The sequence below is a fragment of the Electrona antarctica genome (genome assembly GCF_951216825.1).
Source record: "Electrona antarctica genome assembly, chromosome: 2".
In the NCBI taxonomy this organism is placed as follows: domain Eukaryota; kingdom Metazoa; phylum Chordata; class Actinopteri; order Myctophiformes; family Myctophidae; genus Electrona; species Electrona antarctica.
In genome coordinates, this window is record NC_136807.1 from 5,684,630 (window position 1) to 5,706,428 (window position 21,799).

The 21,799-nt window shown below is 47.0% G+C and overlaps 1 protein-coding gene across 2 annotated transcripts in view; it reads right to left on the reverse strand.

The window, feature by feature from the left end:
* ptpn11b (protein tyrosine phosphatase non-receptor type 11b) overlaps positions 1–21,799 on the reverse strand; it is a 119,345-nt gene that overhangs the window by 1,642 nt on the left and 95,904 nt on the right. The window contains exons 10-15 of one of the 2 annotated variants that reach the window (XM_079489755.1): positions 17,276–17,407; positions 16,100–16,254; positions 6,891–6,958; positions 5,846–5,997; positions 2,547–2,647; positions 516–599 (exon numbers count right to left, since the gene is read on the reverse strand). In XM_079489755.1, the coding sequence (XP_079345881.1) occupies positions 516–599; positions 2,547–2,647; positions 5,846–5,997; positions 6,891–6,958; positions 16,100–16,254; positions 17,276–17,407 (692 nt within the window). Of the gene's footprint in view, positions 1–463; positions 600–2,546; positions 2,648–5,845; positions 5,998–6,890; positions 6,959–16,099; positions 16,255–17,275; positions 17,408–21,799 lie in introns of both variants that reach the window. The other variant, XM_079489756.1, reaches the window with a different exon arrangement.

A 21,799-nucleotide genomic window follows, 5' to 3' on the forward strand; every position in this document is an offset into this window, starting at 1 on the left:
AGAGATCAACACCTACTCCGACAACACACACACCATTCAGTCAACATCCGGTTCCGGTCGTGGTGTTTTGGATCTTCAAAATAAGGGTTGAACGGGCGGATATCCTGGTATATAGTAATCATTCTTTAATTAATACTGGCGGCCAAACGGTTAATAGTGTTTAGAGACGGAATGGTTATTGGGAAAAATATATACCAGTGAAAGATTTTGTGTAATTGAAGTACGTTTAGTATGACAAGCGACTGAATGTTACGGATGATTTATACGCCGCCAGTGCCGGGCAGAATAGCCGATCTTCAAGCCGAAAATAGCCCACAACAAGTTAAGTTTACAACACACTGCATTGCAGCGCATTGTGAGCTTGTTTTGAGCCATTTTCGGCGGGTGACACGATGCACCACCAAGTAAAACTCAGGCTTTATGTTCCAAAACAGCAGGACTAGAGATGTAAGCTATGACTCACACAGAGGCAGAGAGAGAGACAGAAGCAGAGGTTCCCCCGGTGGTCTCTTTACCTCCTGGTGTTACTGCTCACAGATGACATTGGGCTCTTAATGTTGATGTTCTCGTAGACGCCACTCGACTCGTCATTTGTCACCCTGCATGGCCAGCACACACAGACACAAACACATCAGTTAGTTACTGCTGGCATCTCCCTTAGAGATAGGGTGAGAAGTTCAGTCACACAAGAGAGACTCGGAGTAGAACCGCTGCTCCTTCGCCTGGAAAAGAGTCAGCTGAGGTGGTTCGGGCATCTGGTTAGGATGCCTCTCGGGCGTCTCCCTAGGGAGGTCCTCGACGCACGTCCCACTAGGAGGAGACCCCGGGGCAGACCAAGGTGCAGTTGGAGGAAACACATCGACTCACTGGCCTTGGAACGTCTCGGAATCCCCCAGGAGGAAGTCACTAATGTTGCTCTGGAGAGGGAAGTCTGGAGCACTCTGGTGGAGCTGTTGCCCCCGCGACCCGACTACGGATAAGCGGTTGAAGATGGATGGATGGATGGATATTTACTGTATATACAGCAGGGCTATTCAACCAGATAGGAACCCAAGGGTCGCCCCACAAAACCCAAGGGTCACCCCCCCCCCTACCCCACACACCCAAGCTATTAATCTCATATGTAGGCCTATACACTTAGCACATTGTCACAACCTTTATTTAAGACTCGGTCTTAGAATAGATATAGACCGATTTGACAGTGCAGAAACATAATTGCCTTCCTTGATGCATTAACGAGCATCAATGAAGTGCAGTGCAATATGTCTCATTTCTCTCCAAAAGCCCTTGAATGTGATTGAAATACTCATGTTAAGTATAATATCTGACAATACTGTATATTGCCAATGCCAACTTTGATGAGGTAGTATTGCTATGTTTTAAAAAATATATGGTTTACTTCATTTCCTGAAAATTTTATATTTTTAAGTTAGCTGGTTTCTGCTCGACAGCAGAGATATATTCTGTTTCACAAGACAAAGACATACGTAGCACATACACAATATAACTGTTTCACAAGACAGAAGACATACGTAGCACATACACAATATAACTGAATAGAAGACATACGTAGCACATACACAATATAACATTAAGACATATAAGACAGAAGACATACGTAGCACATACACAATATAACTGAATAGGCTGAAAATGCTCTGACACGCTTTTTTTAAGTTTCTTTTCAAGCCGTGCTGTTTCAGCTAGAGATAAAATCCTCATTCTAGACTGCAGGCTGGCTAGAGGGCAGGCCAATGACTATACTCCTCATTCTAGACTGCAGGCTGGCTAGAGGGCAGGCCAATGACTATACTCCTCATTCTAGACTGCAGGCTGGCTAGAGGGCAGGCCAATGACTATACTCTGTCTGTCACTGGTCATTCTAGACTGCAGGCTGGCTAGAGGGCAGGCCAATGACTATACTCTGTCTGTCTGTCACTGATCACATGACCCTCCAAAAGGTATTCTCTGATTCCAGTCTGCACAGAAGTTGGGGAACTTCTTATTTGTGGACATCAGCCCCAAGGCATATAAATGACATGGTTTAAGGTTGAAAATAAGTAAGTAAGCCTTGCCGAGCCATGTCATGAGGCCCATAGGGCAGGAGCCTATCTCCTGTTTCTGTAGCGTGAGGCAGCTTTGATGCACAAGTACACCCCCTGGACATGACGCTAGTATGTCGCAGGGACTTACCCCCAATCCAACCCTTGGGTCCCATTTTTAAAGTCTTTGGTATGACCCGGTCGGGGATCGATCACCCGACCTCCCAGTCTCAGGGCGGACAGTCTAATCACAAGGCCGCTGAGCAGGTTGAAAATGGGTGGCACATATTCCCCTTCACTTTGTGAAGCGCTGGTCTAGGGAGTGGGTACTGGTCTAGGGAGTGGGTACTGGTCTAGGGAGTGGGTACTGGTCTATGGTCAGTGGGTACTGGTCTAGGGAGTGGGTACTGGTCTAGGGAGTGGGTACTGGTCTAGGGAGTGGGTCAGTGGGTACTGGCCTAGGGAGTGGGCCAGTGGGTACTGGTCTAGGGAGTGGGTACTCACACAGAAGAGGAACGGGATGGTGTAATACTGCTTTTGGACCTGGAGTTGGTCATCTGTGGATATTGGATATTGGAGTACTCTCGCTCCTTGGTCTTGTTTCTCTGCAAGGTCAGCACAAGGAAAACACAACAGTAAACATGCACTCTTTTATATATATATATATATATATATATATATATATATATATATATATAATTTCTATCCCACGATTTTTGTAACCCATTTTTTACCCCTGTGTCAATAGAGGGTATGCGCGTGACATCATCATCAAACCCGGAAGTTATGCAGGAATGCCTACTGAGTGGCCAAACACTACTTTCTGGCCTTGACAGCCCATACATCCAAACAAAAAAGTCCTATCTGATTGCATTAAACAACGTTAAACTCAATTTGCCTGTCGCTTTGCCACTCGATTTGCCATTCACTTTATGCATGCGCATACCCTCTATTATCTAATGTGATCCTGGGCTCTACACACCCTCCGCCAAACTGGGGAGCTCTACACACCCTCCGCCAAACTGGGGAGCTCTACACACCCTCCGCCAAGCTGAGTGTCCAAGTCGCTCCTTTACACCTGACAGGGGGGGAGTTTCCCTGGTTGGACGTAGCGCGTGGAAGGAACACGTTATTCCAACCAGTTCCTTTCCCACTCCACACAGAAAGGCCCTTTCACCAACCCCGCCTCGGGTATCATGGGCACTGATGACGTGGAGGAGAGGACACGCCGCCAGCGCCCACAGTGTCCCGAGTGGGAATCGAACCCAGGACCTTCTAGCTGTGAGGCGACAGCACTACCGACTGTGCCACCGTGCCCCCGTAAACATGCACTCTATGGAAGGCAAAGACCACAGAGTGTGTTTCAGGGAAAACACACAAAAATGCCCTTTGGGGTCCTTTAGAACATTATAACATTAAGGGCTCGTTGTTCTGACTGTCATAGCATTCACAGCAAAGGCCTCTGTGTTATTTGATCCATTTTTATAACTATGAGGATGTAGAAATGAATCCATTTCAGGCGGTTTTACTGAAAGTCTTTGTGTTCTGGTACGCGTGAGAAACATGCCCCGCCCTATTCTATACACCACACAGCCACGTGAATATGATCGCATTACATGTGCTCTGTGTGCAGCTGTAATGTGAATAGATGCACGTGCACTGTCGGCTGTATTTATATCGGCCTCACAGCGCTTTACGTCGTCATTTAGAGCCCTAAACAAATATTAAAGGTACATTCAGTGATTTCACTTAATTCAACTATCACTTATTTTTTGGATAATCCTCCCTACTATAAAGTGTGCTGACCATATAAGGAGTTCCTCCCTGTCCCCAGTGAGCCCCTGGGGGTCAAAAAACCCTAGTTTCGGTTTGGGCATTGGGTGGCAAAGCTTTCATCCAATCAGGATGAGAGGTGCCTTCCTCCAATCATGATCGAGTGTGGCTGGCATTGGTGCGCGTGCTGTTGGTCTGTTGTACTTCCCCCACTGTAGAGCGTGTGCATGTGCACATCTTGTTACCGGGTGGACCGGGTTTTTTTCCAAATCACCCAAATCACTGAATGCTCCTTTAAAGCGCAAATAACATGCATTTTAAAAATCATATTGTCTATGTCCCTCAACATTATTTCTAATGGTTTGAGCCTCAATCACCACTCTGATATAACCAGTCCTTGTCATTTCTTTCTGGACTTTGAAAGCAGTTTTAGCTGCAGTACCACAATGTCCTGAGGTGGTGGGGGTGCTGATATGCAGATTATTTAATATTTGAGTCATTATAATACTGATGCTAGATAAAACCAGGCTTGTTTCCATTCCATTCCAGCTTGGAAAATCAACAATGGTGGACATTGTAAACAAAGTGGAAATGCAAATTTGGAACTGAAGACTAAAGAACAGGAGGAATTATATAAAGTAGGGTGACATTGATGACATCACGATGAGGCCAAAATCAGTTGAGCTGTTCCTGAGAGCAATTTCCATTAAAGCACCTATATGATATGAAAACCTGATTGTTCAAAATTGGTTATTTGTGGGGATAGAAAACACATATGGGAGCCCCAAAAACACAAAAGAAATTGAAAAAGTTGAATTTTATGTTATAGGTCCTTTAAAATCCATAGACTTGGCTGCCACATGACGTAATAATCTTCAAAAGCCATGCATTGGAGGGGCTAGCGCCTGCCCCTCAGGAAATAGTTACAAATCACATCAATTTCGTAAATAATAAAGTGTCGCGCTGTGAGCTTGTTCACCTGCTATTGTAGAATAGCCAATGTATAAACGGATAATGTTAACTGCTTTTGCCCCCCTGGAACCCCCCAAAAAAGGACCCCACATGGAGAACCAGTGCTGTAAAACCCCCATTTAGATTAGTCCAGCAGGTCCATGAGGAATACAACACACAACACGTGAGTACGTAACACACTCTGCTCCACCATACTGCTTCAATATTTAACTTTGTGTGTGTCGTCTAGGAAGTCTACGGTCGTCTGCTGTGTAAGCACATGTTCTGCAATGCTGTACTAGGGCTCGGCAATAACCCAAAATGTATATGGAAACCGACATTTAGAACCATTAGCTGACTTCATCTTGCTCATGTAGGTTAATTTAATAATTGCGAAACAAATATACGGTATTTTTTCTTTTCTTCATACATACAATGTAACAAAACTTAACACTTCTGATGCCTAGGACATCCACAGACGTCTTATCAAACAGCGGGTGCCTAGGACGTCTTAAGACCTTTTTTATCAATATCTCTAAAAAACATATTTGCATTTTTTGCGTTGCTATTCAATGCCTTGCTCAGCCCTGCCGACCTGTTTCGTGCGTGTGCACCCATTTACTTCCTTGTTGACGGCCCGACTTAAAGGGAATGCCCCTTTAAAACCCATTTCTATCGGAATCTACGCTGCATCCACGCAGAGAATCAAAGCGTGAATGTTCTGCGCTCATTTTTGACTTCATGCTGCATTGTGATTACAATATTAACACTTCTAAAGAGAGGTCGGACTTACGCTAGCCATGTAGAAATGGGCGATTTTGTGACCGCTTTTTGGGGGAAAGGGAAAGAGGGGCGTTTTCAGAATAAAAGCTCCCTCATCTGCCTGGTACTCCATTATTCTGAAAGATTCAGTGGCACCAGAAGTGTTTTAAGCTCTGTATTATATTACAACGGTCGCATACAGACAAATTAAAGACGTACATAGATCTACAAGCTCACAAATGGTCACACGTTTATTTGCGACACATTGTGAGCTTGTAGATCTGCTAATGGCGTTTGAAACAATGGTTCCTAATGACCTGCTCCTCCTCCAGCCTCTTCTGGGCGGTGTCGATGTACTGCTGCACCGCCATGTAGATGAACTTGTACTGAGCCTCGGTCTGCACCATGCCCGACCGCTGCTGCCGCACCCTCTGGATGGTCTTCGGGATGTCTATGTCACAGTCTAGACCTGCCGCGCACACGCACACGCACACACACACACACACACACACACACACACACACACACACACACACACAGACCCCGATTTATGTTAAAAGAATTCCAAATTATTCCAAATTTTAGATGTTTTTCAAACATTTTCAAAAGTAGCAGATATACAAGCTCTCAGCGGTGAGCTTGTTCAAGGTCTTGAACCTTGAACAAGCTCACTGTACTTGTACTGTATTGTTACATCTTGTGTACAGGTACACAAGTTGTTTTGCTTCCTTCAGACAATGCAGCAGCAAATATATAATATAACATCAAACAGAAAACACAGCAAACAAAGGGATAGATAGTGCAAAAGAGAGAAAAAGTGTTTTCCTTTTCCCTGATTTGTTTCTTATCAGTTTGTTGTAGAGCTGCTGTTTTTGAATAGCCAACATAATAAATGGAAGTGGTGCAAATTGTTGTGTCGCTATGTTTAACTACTCTTGTAGGGGAACTCCCTGGAACCCCTGGGGTTCGCTGGACCACACTTTGAGAACCACTGGTGTAGAGAGACAGGGTGTAGAGAGACAGGGTGTAGAGAGACAGGGTGTAGAGAGACAGGGTGTAGAGAGACAGGGTGTAGAGAGACAGGGTGTAGAGAGACAGGGAACGCTGCTGCTTTGCATCACAGTATTAGCTTGCATGACATTGAAGGGAGTATTGTGCTGAAAAATGTTGTTGCTTCGTTGCTTCGCCATTGACCAGTGTCTTCAGGTTCTGTTGCCCAGCAATAACATTAACCTAGTGTTTTTCAAACTTTTTGAAAAATAGAAAACATTTCAAAAATAGAAACAATTGCTAATCTACAAGCTCACTATTCCTTGCAAGCTTGTGTCCCATCTGTACACTACCATATGTAGTTGACCCTACCTTGTCGGTTGATGATATCAATTAGGATGTCGACGACGATAATGGTACCCGTCCTTCCGATGCCTGCACTGCAGAGATAAATGACACAAAATATCAAACCGTATGGTTCACAGTTCACACACAGGACTACATTGTGCTAGTTCTTTCCCATCATAGGCCTATAACAGAAATATATATCACACAACACATGGTTACATTCGGAATCACACCTCAAGCAGACCATGGTATTCTGAAATGAATCACACCTGTTGCAGACCATGGTATTCTGAAATGAATCACACCTGTTGCAGACCATGGTATTCTGAAATGAATCACACCTCAAGCAGACCATGGTATTCTGAAATGAATCACACCTCAAGCAGACCATGGTATTCTGAAATGAATCACACCTCAAGCAGACCATGGTATTCTGAAATGAATCACACCTCAAGCAGACCATGGTATTCTGAAATGAATCACACCTCAAGCAGACCATGGTATTCTGAAATGAATCACACCTCAAGCAGACCATGGTATTCTGAAATGAATCACACCTCAAGCAGACCATGGTATTCTGAAATGAATCACACCTCAAGCAGACCATGGTATTCTGAAATGAATCACACCTCAAGCAGACCATGGTATTCTGAAATGAATCACACCTCAAGCAGACCATGGTATTCTGAAATGAATCACACCTGTTGCAGACCATGGTATTCTGAAATGAATCACACCTCAAGCAGACCATGGTATTCTGAAATGAATCACACCTCAAGCAGACCATGGTATTCTGAAATGAATCACACCTCAAGCAGACCATGGTATTCTGAAATGAATCACACCTCAAGCAGACCATGGTATTCTGAAATGAATCACACCTCAAGCAGACCATGGTATTCTGAAATGAATCACACCTCAAGCAGACCATGGTATTCTGAAATGAATCACACCTCAAGCAGACCATGGTATTCTGAAATGAATCACACCTCAAGCAGACCATGGTATTCTGAAATGAATCACACCTCAAGCAGACCATGGTATTCTGAAATGAATCACACCTCAAGCAGACCATGGTATTCTGAAATGAATCACACCTCAAGCAGACCATGGTATTCTGAAATGAATCACACCTCAAGCAGACCATGGTATTCTGAAATGAATCACACCTCAAGCAGACCATGGTATTCTGAAATGAATCACACCTCAAGCAGACCATGGTATTCTGAAATGAATCACACCTGTTGCAGACCATGGTATTCTGAAATGAATCACACCTCAAGCAGACCATGGTATTCTGAAATGAATCACACCTCAAGCAGACCATGGTATTCTGAAATGAATCACACCTCAAGCAGACCATGGTATTCTGAAATGAATCACACCTGTTGCAGACCATGGTATTCTGAAATGAATCACACCTCAAGCAGACCATGGTATTCTGAAATGAATCACACCTCAAGCAGACCATGGTATTCTGAAATGAATCACACCTCAAGCAGACCATGGTATTCTGAAATGAATCACACCTGTTGCAGACCATGGTATTCTGAAATGAATCACACCTGTTGCAGACCATGGTATTCTGAAATGAATCACACCTCAAGCAGACCATGGTATTCTGAAATGAATCACACCTCAAGCAGACCATGGTATTCTGAAATGAATCACACCTCAAGCAGACCATGGTATTCTGAAATGAATCACACCTCAAGCAGACCATGGTATTCTGAAATGAATCACACCTCAAGCAGACCATGGTATTCTGAAATGAATCACACCTCAAGCAGACCATGGTATTCTGAAATTAATCACACCTGTTGCAGACCATGGTATTCTGAAATGAATCACACCTCAAGCAGACCATGGTATTCTGAAATGAATCACACCTGTTGCAGACCATGGTATTCTGAAATGAATCACACCTGTTGCAGACCATGGTATTCTGAAATGAATCACACCTCAAGCAGACCATGGTATTCTGAAATGAATCACACCTCAAGCAGACCATGGTATTCTGAAATGAATCACACCTCAAGCAGACCATGGTATTCTGAAATGAATCACACCTGTTGCAGACCATGGTATTCTGAAATGAATCACACCTCAAGCAGACCATGGTATTCTGAAATGAATCACACCTCAAGCAGACCATGGTATTCTGAAATGAATCACACCTCAAGCAGACCATGGTATTCTGAAATGAATCACACCTGTTGCAGACCATGGTATTCTGAAATGAATCACACCTCAACTAGGCCCTGTCCTAGTTACGACTCAGCCCTGTCCTAGTTACGACTCAGCCCTGTCCTAGTTACGACTCAGCCCTGTCCTAGTTACGACTCAGCCCTGTCCGAGTTACGACTCAGCCCTGTCCTAGTTACGACTCAGCCCTGTCCTAGTTACGACTCAGCCCTGTCCTAGTTACGACTCAGCCCTGTCCTAGTTACGACTCAGCCCTGTCCGGGTTACGACTCAGCCCTGTCCTAGTTACGACTCAGCCCTGTCCTAGTTACGACTCAGCCCTGTCCTAGTTACGACTCAGCCCTGTCCTAGTTACGACTCAGCCCTGTCCTAGTTACGACTCAGCCCTGTCCGAGTTACGACTCAGCCCTGTCCGAGTTACGACTCAGCCCTGTCCGAGTTACGACTCAGCCCTGTCCGAGTTACGACTCAGCCCTGTCCGAGTTACGACTCAGCCCTGTCCGAGTTACGACTCAGCCCTGTCCGAGTTACGACTCAGCCCTGTCCTAGTTACGACTCAGCCCTGTCCGAGTTACGACTCAGCCCTGTCCGAGTTACGACTCAGCCCTGTCCGGGTTACGACTCAGCCCTGTCCGGGTTACGACTCAGCCCTGTCCTAGTTACGACTCAGCCCTGTCCGAGTTACGACTCAGCCCTGTCCGAGTTACGACTCAGCCCTGTCCTAGTTACGACTCAGCCCTGTCCGGGTTACGACTCAGCCCTGTCCGAGTTACGACTCAGCCCTGTCCGAGTTACGACTCAGCCCTGTCCGAGTTACGACTCAGCCCTGTCCGAGTTACGACTCAGCCCTGTCCGAGTTACGACTCAGCCCTGTCCGAGTTACGACTCAGCCCTGTCCGGGTTACGACTCGGCCCTGTCCTAGTTACGACTCAGCCCTGTCCTAGTTACGACTCAGCCCTGTCCTAGTTACGACTCAGCCCTGTCCGAGTTACGACTCAGCCCTGTCCTAGTTACGACTCAGCCCTGTCCGGGTTACGACTCAGCCCTGTCCTAGTTACGACTCAGCCCTGTCCTAGTTACGACTCAGCCCTGTCCGGGTTACGACTCAGCCCTGTCCTAGTTACGACTCAGCCCTGTCCTAGTTACGACTCAGCCCTGTCCTAGTTACGACTCAGCCCTGTCCGGGTTACGACTCAGCCCTGTCCGGGTTACGACTCAGCCCTGTCCTAGTTACGACTCAGCCCTGTCCTAGTTACGACTCAGCCCTGTCCTAGTTACGACTCAGCCCTGTCCTAGTTACGACTCAGCCCTGTCCTAGTTACGACTCAGCCCTGTCCGAGTTACGACTCAGCCCTGTCCGAGTTACGACTCAGCCCTGTCCGAGTTACGACTCAGCCCTGTCCGAGTTACGACTCAGCCCTGTCCTAGTTACGACTCAGCCCTGTCCTAGTTACGACTCAGCCCTGTCCTAGTTACGACTCAGCCCTGTCCTAGTTACGACTCAGCCCTGTCCTAGTTACGACTCAGCCCTGTCCTAGTTACGACTCAGCCCTGTCCTAGTTACGACTCAGCCCTGTCCTAGTTACGACTCAGCCCTGTCCTAGTTACGACTCAGCCCTGTCCGAGTTACGACTCAGCCCTGTCCGAGTTACGACTCAGCCCTGTCCTAGTTACGACTCAGCCCTGTCCGAGTTACGACTCAGCCCTGTCCTAGTTACGACTCAGCCCTGTCCTAGTTACGACTCAGCCCTGTCCGAGTTACGACTCAGCCCTGTCCTAGTTACGACTCAGCCCTGTCCTAGTTACGACTCAGCCCTGTCCTAGTTACGACTCAGCCCTGTCCGAGTTACGACTCAGCCCTGTCCGGGTTACGACTCAGCCCTGTCCGAGTTACGACTCAGCCCTGTCCGAGTTACGACTCAGCCCTGTCCGAGTTACGACTCAGCCCTGTCCGGGTTACGACTCAGCCCTGTCCGGGTTACGACTCAGCCCTGTCCGGGTTACGACTCAGCCCTGTCCGGGTTACGACTCAGCCCTGTCCGGGTTACGACTCAGCCCTGTCCTAGTTACGACTCAGCCCTGTCCTAGTTACGACTCAGCCCTGTCCTAGTTACCACTCAGCCCTGTCCGAGTTACGACTCAGCCCTGTCCGAGTTACGACTCAGCCCTGTCCTAGTTACGACTCAGCCCTGTCCTAGTTACGACTCAGCCCTGTCCTAGTTACGACTCAGCCCTGTCCGAGTTACGACTCAGCCCTGTCCTAGTTACGACTCAGCCCTGTCCGAGTTACGACTCAGCCCTGTCCGAGTTACGACTCAGCCCTGTCCGAGTTACGACTCAGCCCTGTCCGAGTTACGACTCAGCCCTGTCCTAGTTACGACTCAGCCCTGTCCGAGTTACGACTCAGCCCTGTCCTAGTTACGACTCAGCCCTGTCCTAGTTACGACTCAGCCCTGTCCGAGTTACGACTCAGCCCTGTCCTAGTTACGACTCAGCCCTGTCCTAGTTACGACTCAGCCCTGTCCTAGTTACGACTCAGCCCTGTCCGAGTTACGACTCAGCCCTGTCCGGGTTACGACTCTGAGTTACGACTCAGCCCTGTCCTAGTTACGACTCAGCCCTGTCCGAGTTACGACTCAGCCCTGTCCGAGTTACGACTCAGCCCTGTCCGAGTTACGACTCAGCCCTGTCCTAGTTACGACTCAGCCCTGTCCGAGTTACGACTCGGCCCTGTCCTAGTTACGACTCAGCCCTGTCCTAGTTACGACTCAGCCCTGTCCGAGTTACCACTCGGCCCTGTCCGAGTTACGACTCAGCCCTGTCCTAGTTACGACTCAGCCCTGTCCCTGAGTTACGACTCAGCCCTGTCCTAGTTACGACTCAGCCCTGTCCTAGTTACGACTCAGCCCTGTCCTAGTTACGACTCAGCCCTGTCCTAGTTACGACTCAGCCCTGTCCTAGTTACGACTCAGCCCTGTCCTAGTTACGACTCAGCCCTGTCCTAGTTACGACTCAGCCCTGTCCTAGTTACGACTCAGCCCTGTCCTAGTTACGACTCAGCCCTGTCCCTGAGTTACGACTCAGCCCTGTCCCTGAGTTACGACTCAGCCCTGTCCCTGAGTTACGACTCAGCCCTGTCCTAGTTACGACTCAGCCCTGTCCTAGTTACGACTCAGCCCTGTCCTAGTTACGACTCAGCCCTGTCCTAGTTACGACTCGGCCCTGTCCGAGTTACGACTCGGCCCTGTCCTAGTTACGACTCGGCCCTGTCCTAGTTACGACTCAGCCCTGTCCGAGTTACGACTCAGCCCTGTCCTAGTTACGACTCAGCCCTGTCCTAGTTACGACTCGGCCCTGTCCTAGTTACGACTCGGCCCTGTCCTAGTTACGACTCGGCCCTGTCCTAGTTACGACTCGGCCCTGTCCTAGTTACGACTCGGCCCTGTCCGAGTTACGACTCAGCCCTGTCCTAGTTACGACTCGGCCCTGTCCTAGTTACGACTCAGCCCTGTCCTAGTTACCACTCAGCCCTGTCCGAGTTACGACTCAGCCCTGTCCTAGTTACCACTCAGCCCTGTCCTAGTTACCACTCAGCCCTGTCCTAGTTACCACTCAGCCCTGTCCGAGTTACGACTCAGCCCTGTCCTAGTTACCACTCAGCCCTGTCCTAGTTACGACTCAGCCCTGTCCTAGTTACGACTCAGCCCTGTCCTAGTTACCACTCAGCCCTGTCCTAGTTACCACTCAGCCCTGTCCTAGTTACGACTCAGCCCTGTCCTAGTTACGACTCAGCCCTGTCCTAGTTACCACTCAGCCCTGTCCTAGTTACCACTCAGCCCTGTCCTAGTTACGACTCAGCCCTGTCCTAGTTACGACTCAGCCCTGTCCTAGTTACGACTCAGCCCTGTCCTAGTTACGACTCAGCCCTGTCCTAGTTACGACTCAGCCCTGTCCTAGTTACGACTCAGCCCTGTCCTAGTTACGACTCAGCCCTGTCCTAGTTACGACTCGGCCCTGTCCTAGTTACGACTCGGCCCTGTCCTAGTTACGACTCGGCCCTGTCCGAGTTACGACTCGGCCCTGTCCGAGTTACGACTCGGCCCTGTCCGAGTCGTGACTCGGCCCTGTCCGAGTCACGACTCGGCCCTGTCTGAGTTAAAACCTGAGCACAGAATAGTAAAGCGCCATGACGAGGGACGAGCAAATTAAGAGCTTGTGATCATAATTTAATAAAATGAATCAATTCAACAAAACTGGCATGATTGGCCTTCAAAAGTAACTGTGGACACCAGAATCTCATTATCAAAGTAACTGTGGACACCAGAATCTCATTATCAAAGTAACTGTGGACACCAGAATCTCATTATCAAAGTAACTGTGGACATCAGAATCTCATTATCAAAGTAACTGTGGACACCAGAATCTCATTATCAAAGTAACTGTGGACACCAGAATCTCATTATCAAAGTAACTGTGGACACCAGAATCTCATTATCAAAGTAACTGTGGACACCAGAATCTCATTATCAAAGTAACTGTGGACACCAGAATCTCATTATCAAAGTAACTGTGGACACCATAATCTCATTATCAAAGTAACTGTGGACACCAGAATCTCATTATCAAAGTAACTGTGGACACCAGAACCAGAACCACTAAGAGTCTCATCTAGAGGAAGGTCCACGGGTGGTTCTGGATCATCAGCTGGAGCAAAAGGTTCTGGCTGTTGTTAAATCCTGGATCCTAGAGTTAACCCATTCTGGGTGGGAACCCCTTTTGGTGTTATAGCATTATGTTATGCTTTAGCTATTGAAAAATAGCAGATCTACAAGCTCATAGCGCGCCACCGAGTGGCGCGCTACGAGCTTGTAGATCTGCTATTTTTGAAAATCGAAGAACCACTGACATAGAAACATAGCTTTTTCAGAAAACTGTCAGGATGTAGAAGACATTTTTAGAATCTGATCTCAGGTCAAAATGGGTTAAATGTCTCGAACTTGCTATAATGCCCGGCTCCCTTATGTTGCTATTCATATCCACTAGGTGGCGATAGGTATAGGATTAGAGCACTGATATTCAGATCTGGAAATCCTGAAAAATCTGTATCTGGATCAAGGTGATCCTATCTAATCCTGAAGTTGAACTCCCGGGACAACATCCGGCTGGATTGTCTGATCATAGCTGGATCACAAAATGTAGGATTTCAAAATGTGCTCCGATCAGATAGGGATTCAAAGTTTTGAACTCCTGGGCCCTGCAGGGGACCCCAGAACATCTCCTGGGCCCTGCAGGGGACCCCAGAACATCTCCTGGGCCCTGGGTCCCCAGAACATCTCCTGGGCCCTGGGTCCCCAGAACATCTCCTGGGCCCTGCAGGGGACCCCAGAACATCTCCTGGGCCCTGCAGGGGACCCCAGAACATCTCCTGGGTCCTGGGTCCCCAGAACATCTCCTGGGCCCTGGGTCCCCAGAACATCTCCTGGGCCCTGGGACCCCAGAACATCTCCTGGGCCCTGCAGGGGACCCCAGAACATCTCCTGGGTCCTGGGTCCCCAGAACATCTCCTGGGCCCTGGGTCCCCAGAACATCTCCTGGGCCCTGCAGGGGACCCCAGAACATCTCCTGGGCCCTGGGTCCCCAGAACATCTCCTGGGTCCTGGGTCCCCAGAACATCTCCTGGGCCCTGCAGGGGACCCCAGAACATCTCCTGGGCCCTGCAGGGGACCCCAGAACATCTCCTGGGCCCTGCAGGGGACCCCAGAACATCTCCTGGGCCCTACAGGGGTCCCCAGAACATCTCCTGGGCCCTGCAGGAGACCCCAGAACATCTCCTGGGCCCTGCAGGGGACCCCAGAACATCTCCTGGGCCCTGCAGGGGACCCCAGAACATCTCCTGGGCCCTACAGGGGTCCCCAGAACATCTCCTGGGCCCTGCAGGAGACCCCAGAACATCTCCTGGGCCCTGCAGGGGACCCCAGAACATCTCCTGGGCCCTGCAGGGGACCCCAGAACATCTCCTGGGCCCTGCAGGAGACCCCAGATCATCTCCTGGGCCCTGCAGGGGACCCCAGAACATCTCCTGGGCCCTGCAGGGGACCCCAGAACATCTCCTGGGCCCTGCAGGAGACCCCAGAACATCTCCTGGGCCCTGCAGGGGACCCCAGAACATCTCCTGGGCCCTGCAGGGGACCCCAGAACATCTCCTGGGCCCTGGGTCCCCAGAACATCTCCTGGGCCCTGCAGGGGACCCCAGAACATAATCTGGGGTTGATTCCCAAACAAACCACTGTGGTAGGCCACCAACCTGTTTTTGCATGGTAGGGTATTTTAACCTTACTGTGACAGAAATGTCTTTGTGACAGAAAGCACCTTTCTGTCAGAGCTGTGTGACAGAAAGCACCTTTCTGCCAGAGCTGGCACTGAAGGAAAGTTTCTGCCCTATGGTTTATAAAGTGTATTATTATAGTGTTAATTTAACTCATTTAGGCCCGACGACGAAATTGTCAGTGGTGCTCAATATTTCATGTCAAGGTCAAGGACACCAAAAATTATATGTAATTGGCCACCGACTTGCATCTGAAAATATGTAGTTCCAGGGACCCCCCAGAAGCAAAGATTTGAGTTGAAAAGGTTCACTGAAAGAATATATATTAAAAAGATAAAAAAATAGCAGATCTACAAGCTCGTAGATGAGCTTGTAGATCTGCTATTTTTCAATAGCTAAAACATAATGCTTAACCCATTTTGGGCGGGAACCCCTTTTGGTGTTAGCATTATGTTATGCTTTAGCTATTGAAAAATAGCAGACCTACAAGCTCGTAGCGCGCCACTCGGTGGCGCGCTACGAGCTTGTAGGTCTGCTATTTTTGAAAAACCGAAGAACGACTGATATAGAAACATAGCTTTTTCAGAAAACTGTCAGGATGTAGAAGACATTTTTAGAATCTGATCTCAGGTCAAAATGGGTTAAAACACCAAAAGGGGTTTCCCGCCCAGAATGGGTTGAGTGCTAACCTCCTCCTCGTACCTGCAGTGGACCACGATAGGCCCGGTGTCTGGAATGGCGCTCTGTGTGCGGTTGACCTGCTCCAGGAAGCTCAGGACTCCCCCGGGCTCGTTGGGCACGCCGTGGTCCGGCCAGCTCAGGTACTGGTAATGCCAGATGTACCTCACATGCTCCCTCTGCAGGTCAAACATGGTACAGGGTTTTCAGACCTTTTCATGTCAAGCCAAAATTAATATGCATTTGGCTGCGGACCCCCCCATCAGAACATATCTTGTGACCCCCTTAATAGATTTGTTGTTGTTAAAATGTTTCAATAATATATCACGATTGTTTTTAAAATAAGAGCTGATCTACAAAGCTCACAATGTGTTGCATGTGTTGTGAGCTTGTAGATCGGCTATTCTAAAATAGACGATGTATGGTGACAGTGTTTCAACTGATTTTTGATGACAATATTGCTGGGGGACCCCCTGGAACCCCCTGAATGACCCTGGACCCCACCTTGAGAACCATTGATTTAGAGTGTGTTGACTGTTCCCGCCAATAATTCTACTTTACCAAATAAGAAAGAAATGTCAGCTGGAAAGTCTAGAGTTCTGGCATAGCACATCAGAAATGACCGATCACGCTAAGGCAGGGGTGGGCAACTGGCGGCCCGGGGGCCACATGCGGCCCCCACCTTCACTTAATGTGGCCCTCATGTTAATATCAGAATACTGATATAGTATTGATTTCAGCTGTTGCAATTCCAAGCATGACCCGCTTTAATTATTTCATGACTAGTATTAAAATGACTAGTACTTAATGACTAGTATTCAAATGTTATTGTCTTTTTGTGTCCAATGTAGTTATGTTAACAGTTCATAAAGTTAACATAACTATAACTAAATGCATTTGAAATTCAATAAAAATGTTACTTTTCAGGATTCCAATTAAAAAAAAGCAAACAATTATTCAGGTTTTCAATTCAAATATAGCAAAAATAGCCCATCTACAAGCTCAAAACGCGTCGCAATGCAACGCGTTATGAGCTTGTAGATCGGCTATTTTTGCTACGACAGTAGTAATGCACTGTGGCCCTCTGGAGTGAGTGTGGAAATATATTGGCCCTCGCCATCGTCAAAGTTGCCCACACCTGCGCTAAGGCTAAGCTATTATCCGTCTGCAGGGACTGAAGCAGCCGCCTGTCTTCCTTACCCGGTCCAGGCGGGTCACCTCCAGCTCCCTCAGGATGTAGTCCTGTGCCGGCCGCTCGTCCACGTTCCTCACCACCACCTTCCCGAACTCCTTGGTGGCGTTGAGGTCGGGCCAGTAGCGGACACACTTGTTCTGCACGGCAGGAGGCAAGGCAAGATTAGTACATGTTTTTATTGTGTCGTTTTATTTTCTTATTGTGTTGTGTTGTTATATGTATTGTTTGTCATGGACCCCAGGAAGAGCAGCTGCTACTTCGGTGGCAGCTAATGGGGATCCATATGAATAAAGAATATAGGCAGAGATGGAGAGAGAGAGAGAGAGAGAGAGAGAGAGAGAGACACTGTCTCTGAGAGAACTACTCTTACATAATATGGACTGAATGGACTCATTGGACAGATGACAGACCCAGGCCGTAGTTCTGTAAGGTACACTTCTACCATCAGAGGACACTGGCACGAGTGCCTCGCTTAGAGTAGTAACCTGTGGGGCTGGGTAAATGTACTGTATTTTTATTTATTTTTTATTCTCTATTTGTGATGTACTGTCTTACCTTGTGGGCCACGAGCCTGTAATAAAGTTTATAATAATAGAATTGTAGAATAGTCCCCACTCCTTCTGGTGTTTTTGTCACTGTGTGTGTGTGTGTGTGTGTGTGTGTGTGTGTGTGTGTGTGTGTGTGTGTGTGTGTGTGTGTGTATATATATATATGCGCACATACATGAAATTCGTCCTCTGCATTTTCCCCTCCTATAACAACGAGGAGCAGTGAGCAGCCACTCGCTGGGGAGCGAGTGCCTCACGGGAAGCAATTACCGTAGGGGTCTAGAGTCTTGCTCAGGGACACACATCCACACATTGCTGGCCTGGCCTTGAATCGTACCTGGGACAACCAGGGGCTCTGGCTCCCCAGGCGCTCTCACAACCACTCAGCTATGACCGACCCCATATCGCCTGGTCGAAAGTCGGTGTGAATTAATCCGTTGAAAGAATATAGTGGAAAGTATAAAATGATGAAATATGCCCCGTTTTGGACATAGTACATCGTTTTTATTTTTATTTTGTACTGGTCATTGTTGTCAATCATTTCTGTGTATATTTATTTACATTATTTGTCATGTCTGCCCCATGCAACGTTTGTTTACCAAGCACAAAAGGAAAACGTTAAAGTAATGCTATAAATTTTATGTTCAAATGTTCAACGGCCAAAAAACACAATTAAGTCGTTAGTTCGCAATTATTTGTATGACAATAAATCGTCAGGTAAATTGTCATGATGGTGACGGCCCTAGTGTGGACGTGCTGATGGTGACGGCCCTAGTGTGGACGTGCTGATGGTGGCATTAAGAGCAGTTAAACGACTGGGTCAGCTCAAGCAGCTTTGCAATCAGCTTAACAGTCATACGATACTTGTTTAGGGGTGGGGGGGGGGGATGCGGCGTCGTAGAGACTGAGGCCTTCTGGGAAATCTCACCTCTTCAGACTCCACCTCAGCCCCTAGCACTGCTCTCAATTCAATTCAATTCAATTCAAAGGGCTTTATTGGCATGAGAAAACATACGTTTACATTGCCAAAGCAGAAAGCACAATACAACAATACAGCAATACAATCAAAACAAAAAATATGTACATTTGAACGTCAGAATCTTCAATAGATCAATTTCTATATTGTACCAAGATCACTGGATGCAGGTATAGTGCAGGAATATACACAATGATTAGTCTTTAGGGTGGTTGTGTTCCGTTTGATATCCTTCTCCTATCACAGCAACTCACGAATCTTGCTGCTGTGTTTGCACATTGTTGTACTTCGCCCAGCAGATATGGGAGTTTTTTGTCATTGGTCATGTTTTCAAAATCTCCGTGTGTGGTTGTAATCTGTGGGAAGTATGTGTCTCTGATGTCTTGGTACAATGGACAGATGGTTAGGAAGTGTAGCTCGGTTTCCACTTCATTTTGTGTGCAGTGGGTGCATAGTCTGTCTTCTCTCGGGATACAGGTCTGCCTATGACGGCCTTTCTCGATCGCAAGACTGTGTTCGCTGAGTCTGTACCTAGTTAGGATTTTTCTTTGTTTTGGGTCGGTCACGGTGCTCAGGTATTCTGCCACTGCGTATTCTCTGTTTAGGGCCAGATAGCATTCTAGTTTACTCTGCTTTTGTGTTGCTTCTTTCCAATGTGTCAGGTAGTTTTCCTTTTGCTGTTTTATAATTTGGTTTAGTCCAATGGGTTTTCTATCTCGTGGCTCTGTTTGTGTTTGTGCCCGGAGTTCCAGGGCCAGCTGGCTGAGGGGGCATCTCTCTAGAGTTTCGCTGTGTGTGAGTGCCTTGTTAGTGTGGTTGCCTATGGGCAACCATACTATTGTTCCCCTTACCTTTTCTTTCTTTCTTTCTTGTTTTCTTTCTGTATAAACTTTATTTTGACGTGCTACTCCTCCCACAGTTTTTGCCGCACACACTTGAGCCATATGTCAAAACGACCGGCTTTATCGGGAATAGTGTGCTATCTCCTTGCTAAGACATCCGTTGTATAGTTTAATTGATATTAATTAATTAGTGGATTAAATTTCCCCATTGACATGAATGGGAAAATGCAAAAACTCACATTCAAGTATTTTTTCCTCTGAGACCGTACGGGCTATAGTTACAACACTTGGGGGGAAGGTTCATAATAATTACTAAAATTAATAACCTTATAAGTATATTGATCGGCCTCATGGTGGCGCACTTTACGTTTTGGCGTATAACTCTTGAACCGTAGGTCGTAAAATCAAAATAATTTTTTCCTGGATTCCTTGGGTCATGACGCATCTCCCCATATAGGCCCCGCCCATTTGCGTCTAGATAGATTTTCCGCCATTTTGAATTTTGTTCAAAACACACTTTTGGATCCTCCACCTACAGATTTTGTCCAAATCTCACAAATATCGGTACACATGATCTCCGGACCTATCCGATTAAAACAGCACAGTCAGAATTTTGATCTTCTGTATCGTTTGTCCGTAATCGTCTTCCGAAGTTAGTGGGAGGGGCCTATTTTACAAAAAATGACACAATTCACGCACGGAATGTCCGATCCATCCCAAATCCGAATCACATGTCGAGGGTGGCTTAATCAACGCAGAGCCAAAAGCAATTCCATTTTCATCCATAGGGGGCGCTACAATTGCAAAAACAATTACCCGTTTGTTGCAAAAACATGATTTTGGGGGGGAAATCCCCTCCGAATGTCTTATGCATGATCACAAGGGTGACTTCACATTGTAATTGGCTGGCAAAATTACTGGGAGGGGCCTATATCAGCGAGTGAGGCAACCACACTTTGCAATTTCCCAGAATTGCTTCTTTCTAGTTATGGAGTGCATCTAGGTCGCTTTCTTTTAGGTGGTTGTAGAACTTAAGTGCTCTCTTTTTTATTTTGATTATGAGTGGGTATCGTCCTAATTCTGCCCTGCATGCATTATTTGGTGTTTTTCGCTGGGTACGGAGAATGGATTTGCAGAATTCTGTGTGTAGGGTCTCGGTTTGGTGTTTATCCCATTTTTCAAGGTCATGGTTTGCTAATGGTCCCCAGATCTCACAACCATAGAGGGAAATTGGTTCTATCACAGAGTCCAGTATTTTAAGCCAGGTTTTTATTGGGATGTCTATTTTGATGTTTCTTTTGATAGCATAGAATGCCCTTCTTGCCTTGTCTCTCAGGTCCTTTACAGCTTGGTTGTAGTTCCCTGTGCTGCTGATGTTTAGGCCAAGGTAGGTATAGTTTTTTGTTTGTTCTAGTGGGATTGTATTTAGGAAAAATTGATGGTTTTGGCGGCTGGATCTTTTTTGAAATATCATGATTTTAGTCTTAGTTAGGTTCACTGTCAGGGCCCATGTCTGCGAGAATTTGTGTAGGAGATCAAGTTGCTGCTGTAGTCCTTCCTTGGTTGGAGACAGCAGCAGCAGGTCATCTGCGAAAAGTAAGCATTTGATTTCTGTGTTTGCCAAGGGGATGCCTGGAGCTGTAGACTGTTCTATCGTTTTTGCTAATTCGTTGATATATATGTTGAAGAGTGTTGGACTCAGGCTGCATCCCTGTCTAACTCCTCGGCTTTGGGGGAAAAAGTCTGTGTGCTTTTCGCCTATTTTAACTGCGCATTTGTTGTTAGTGTACATTGATTTTATGATGTCATAGGTTTTCCCCCCAATGCCACTTTCCAACAGTTTGTACATCAGACCCTCATGCCAAATTGAATCGAATGCTTTTTTGAAGTCGACAAAGCATGAGAATAATTTGCTTTTGTTTTTGTTTATTTGGTTGTCAATTAGGGTGTTTAGAGTGTAAATGTGGTCTGTTGTGCGATATTTTGGTAGAAAGCCAATTTGTGATTTGCTCAGGACATTGCTTTCTGTGAGGAAGTTTAGAATTCTGTGGTTGAGGATCATGCAGAGGATCTTTCCGAGGTTGCTGTTTACACAGATCCCGCGGTAGTTATTTGGGTCATATTTGTCTCCACTTTTGTGGAGTGGCGTTATCAGCCCTTGGT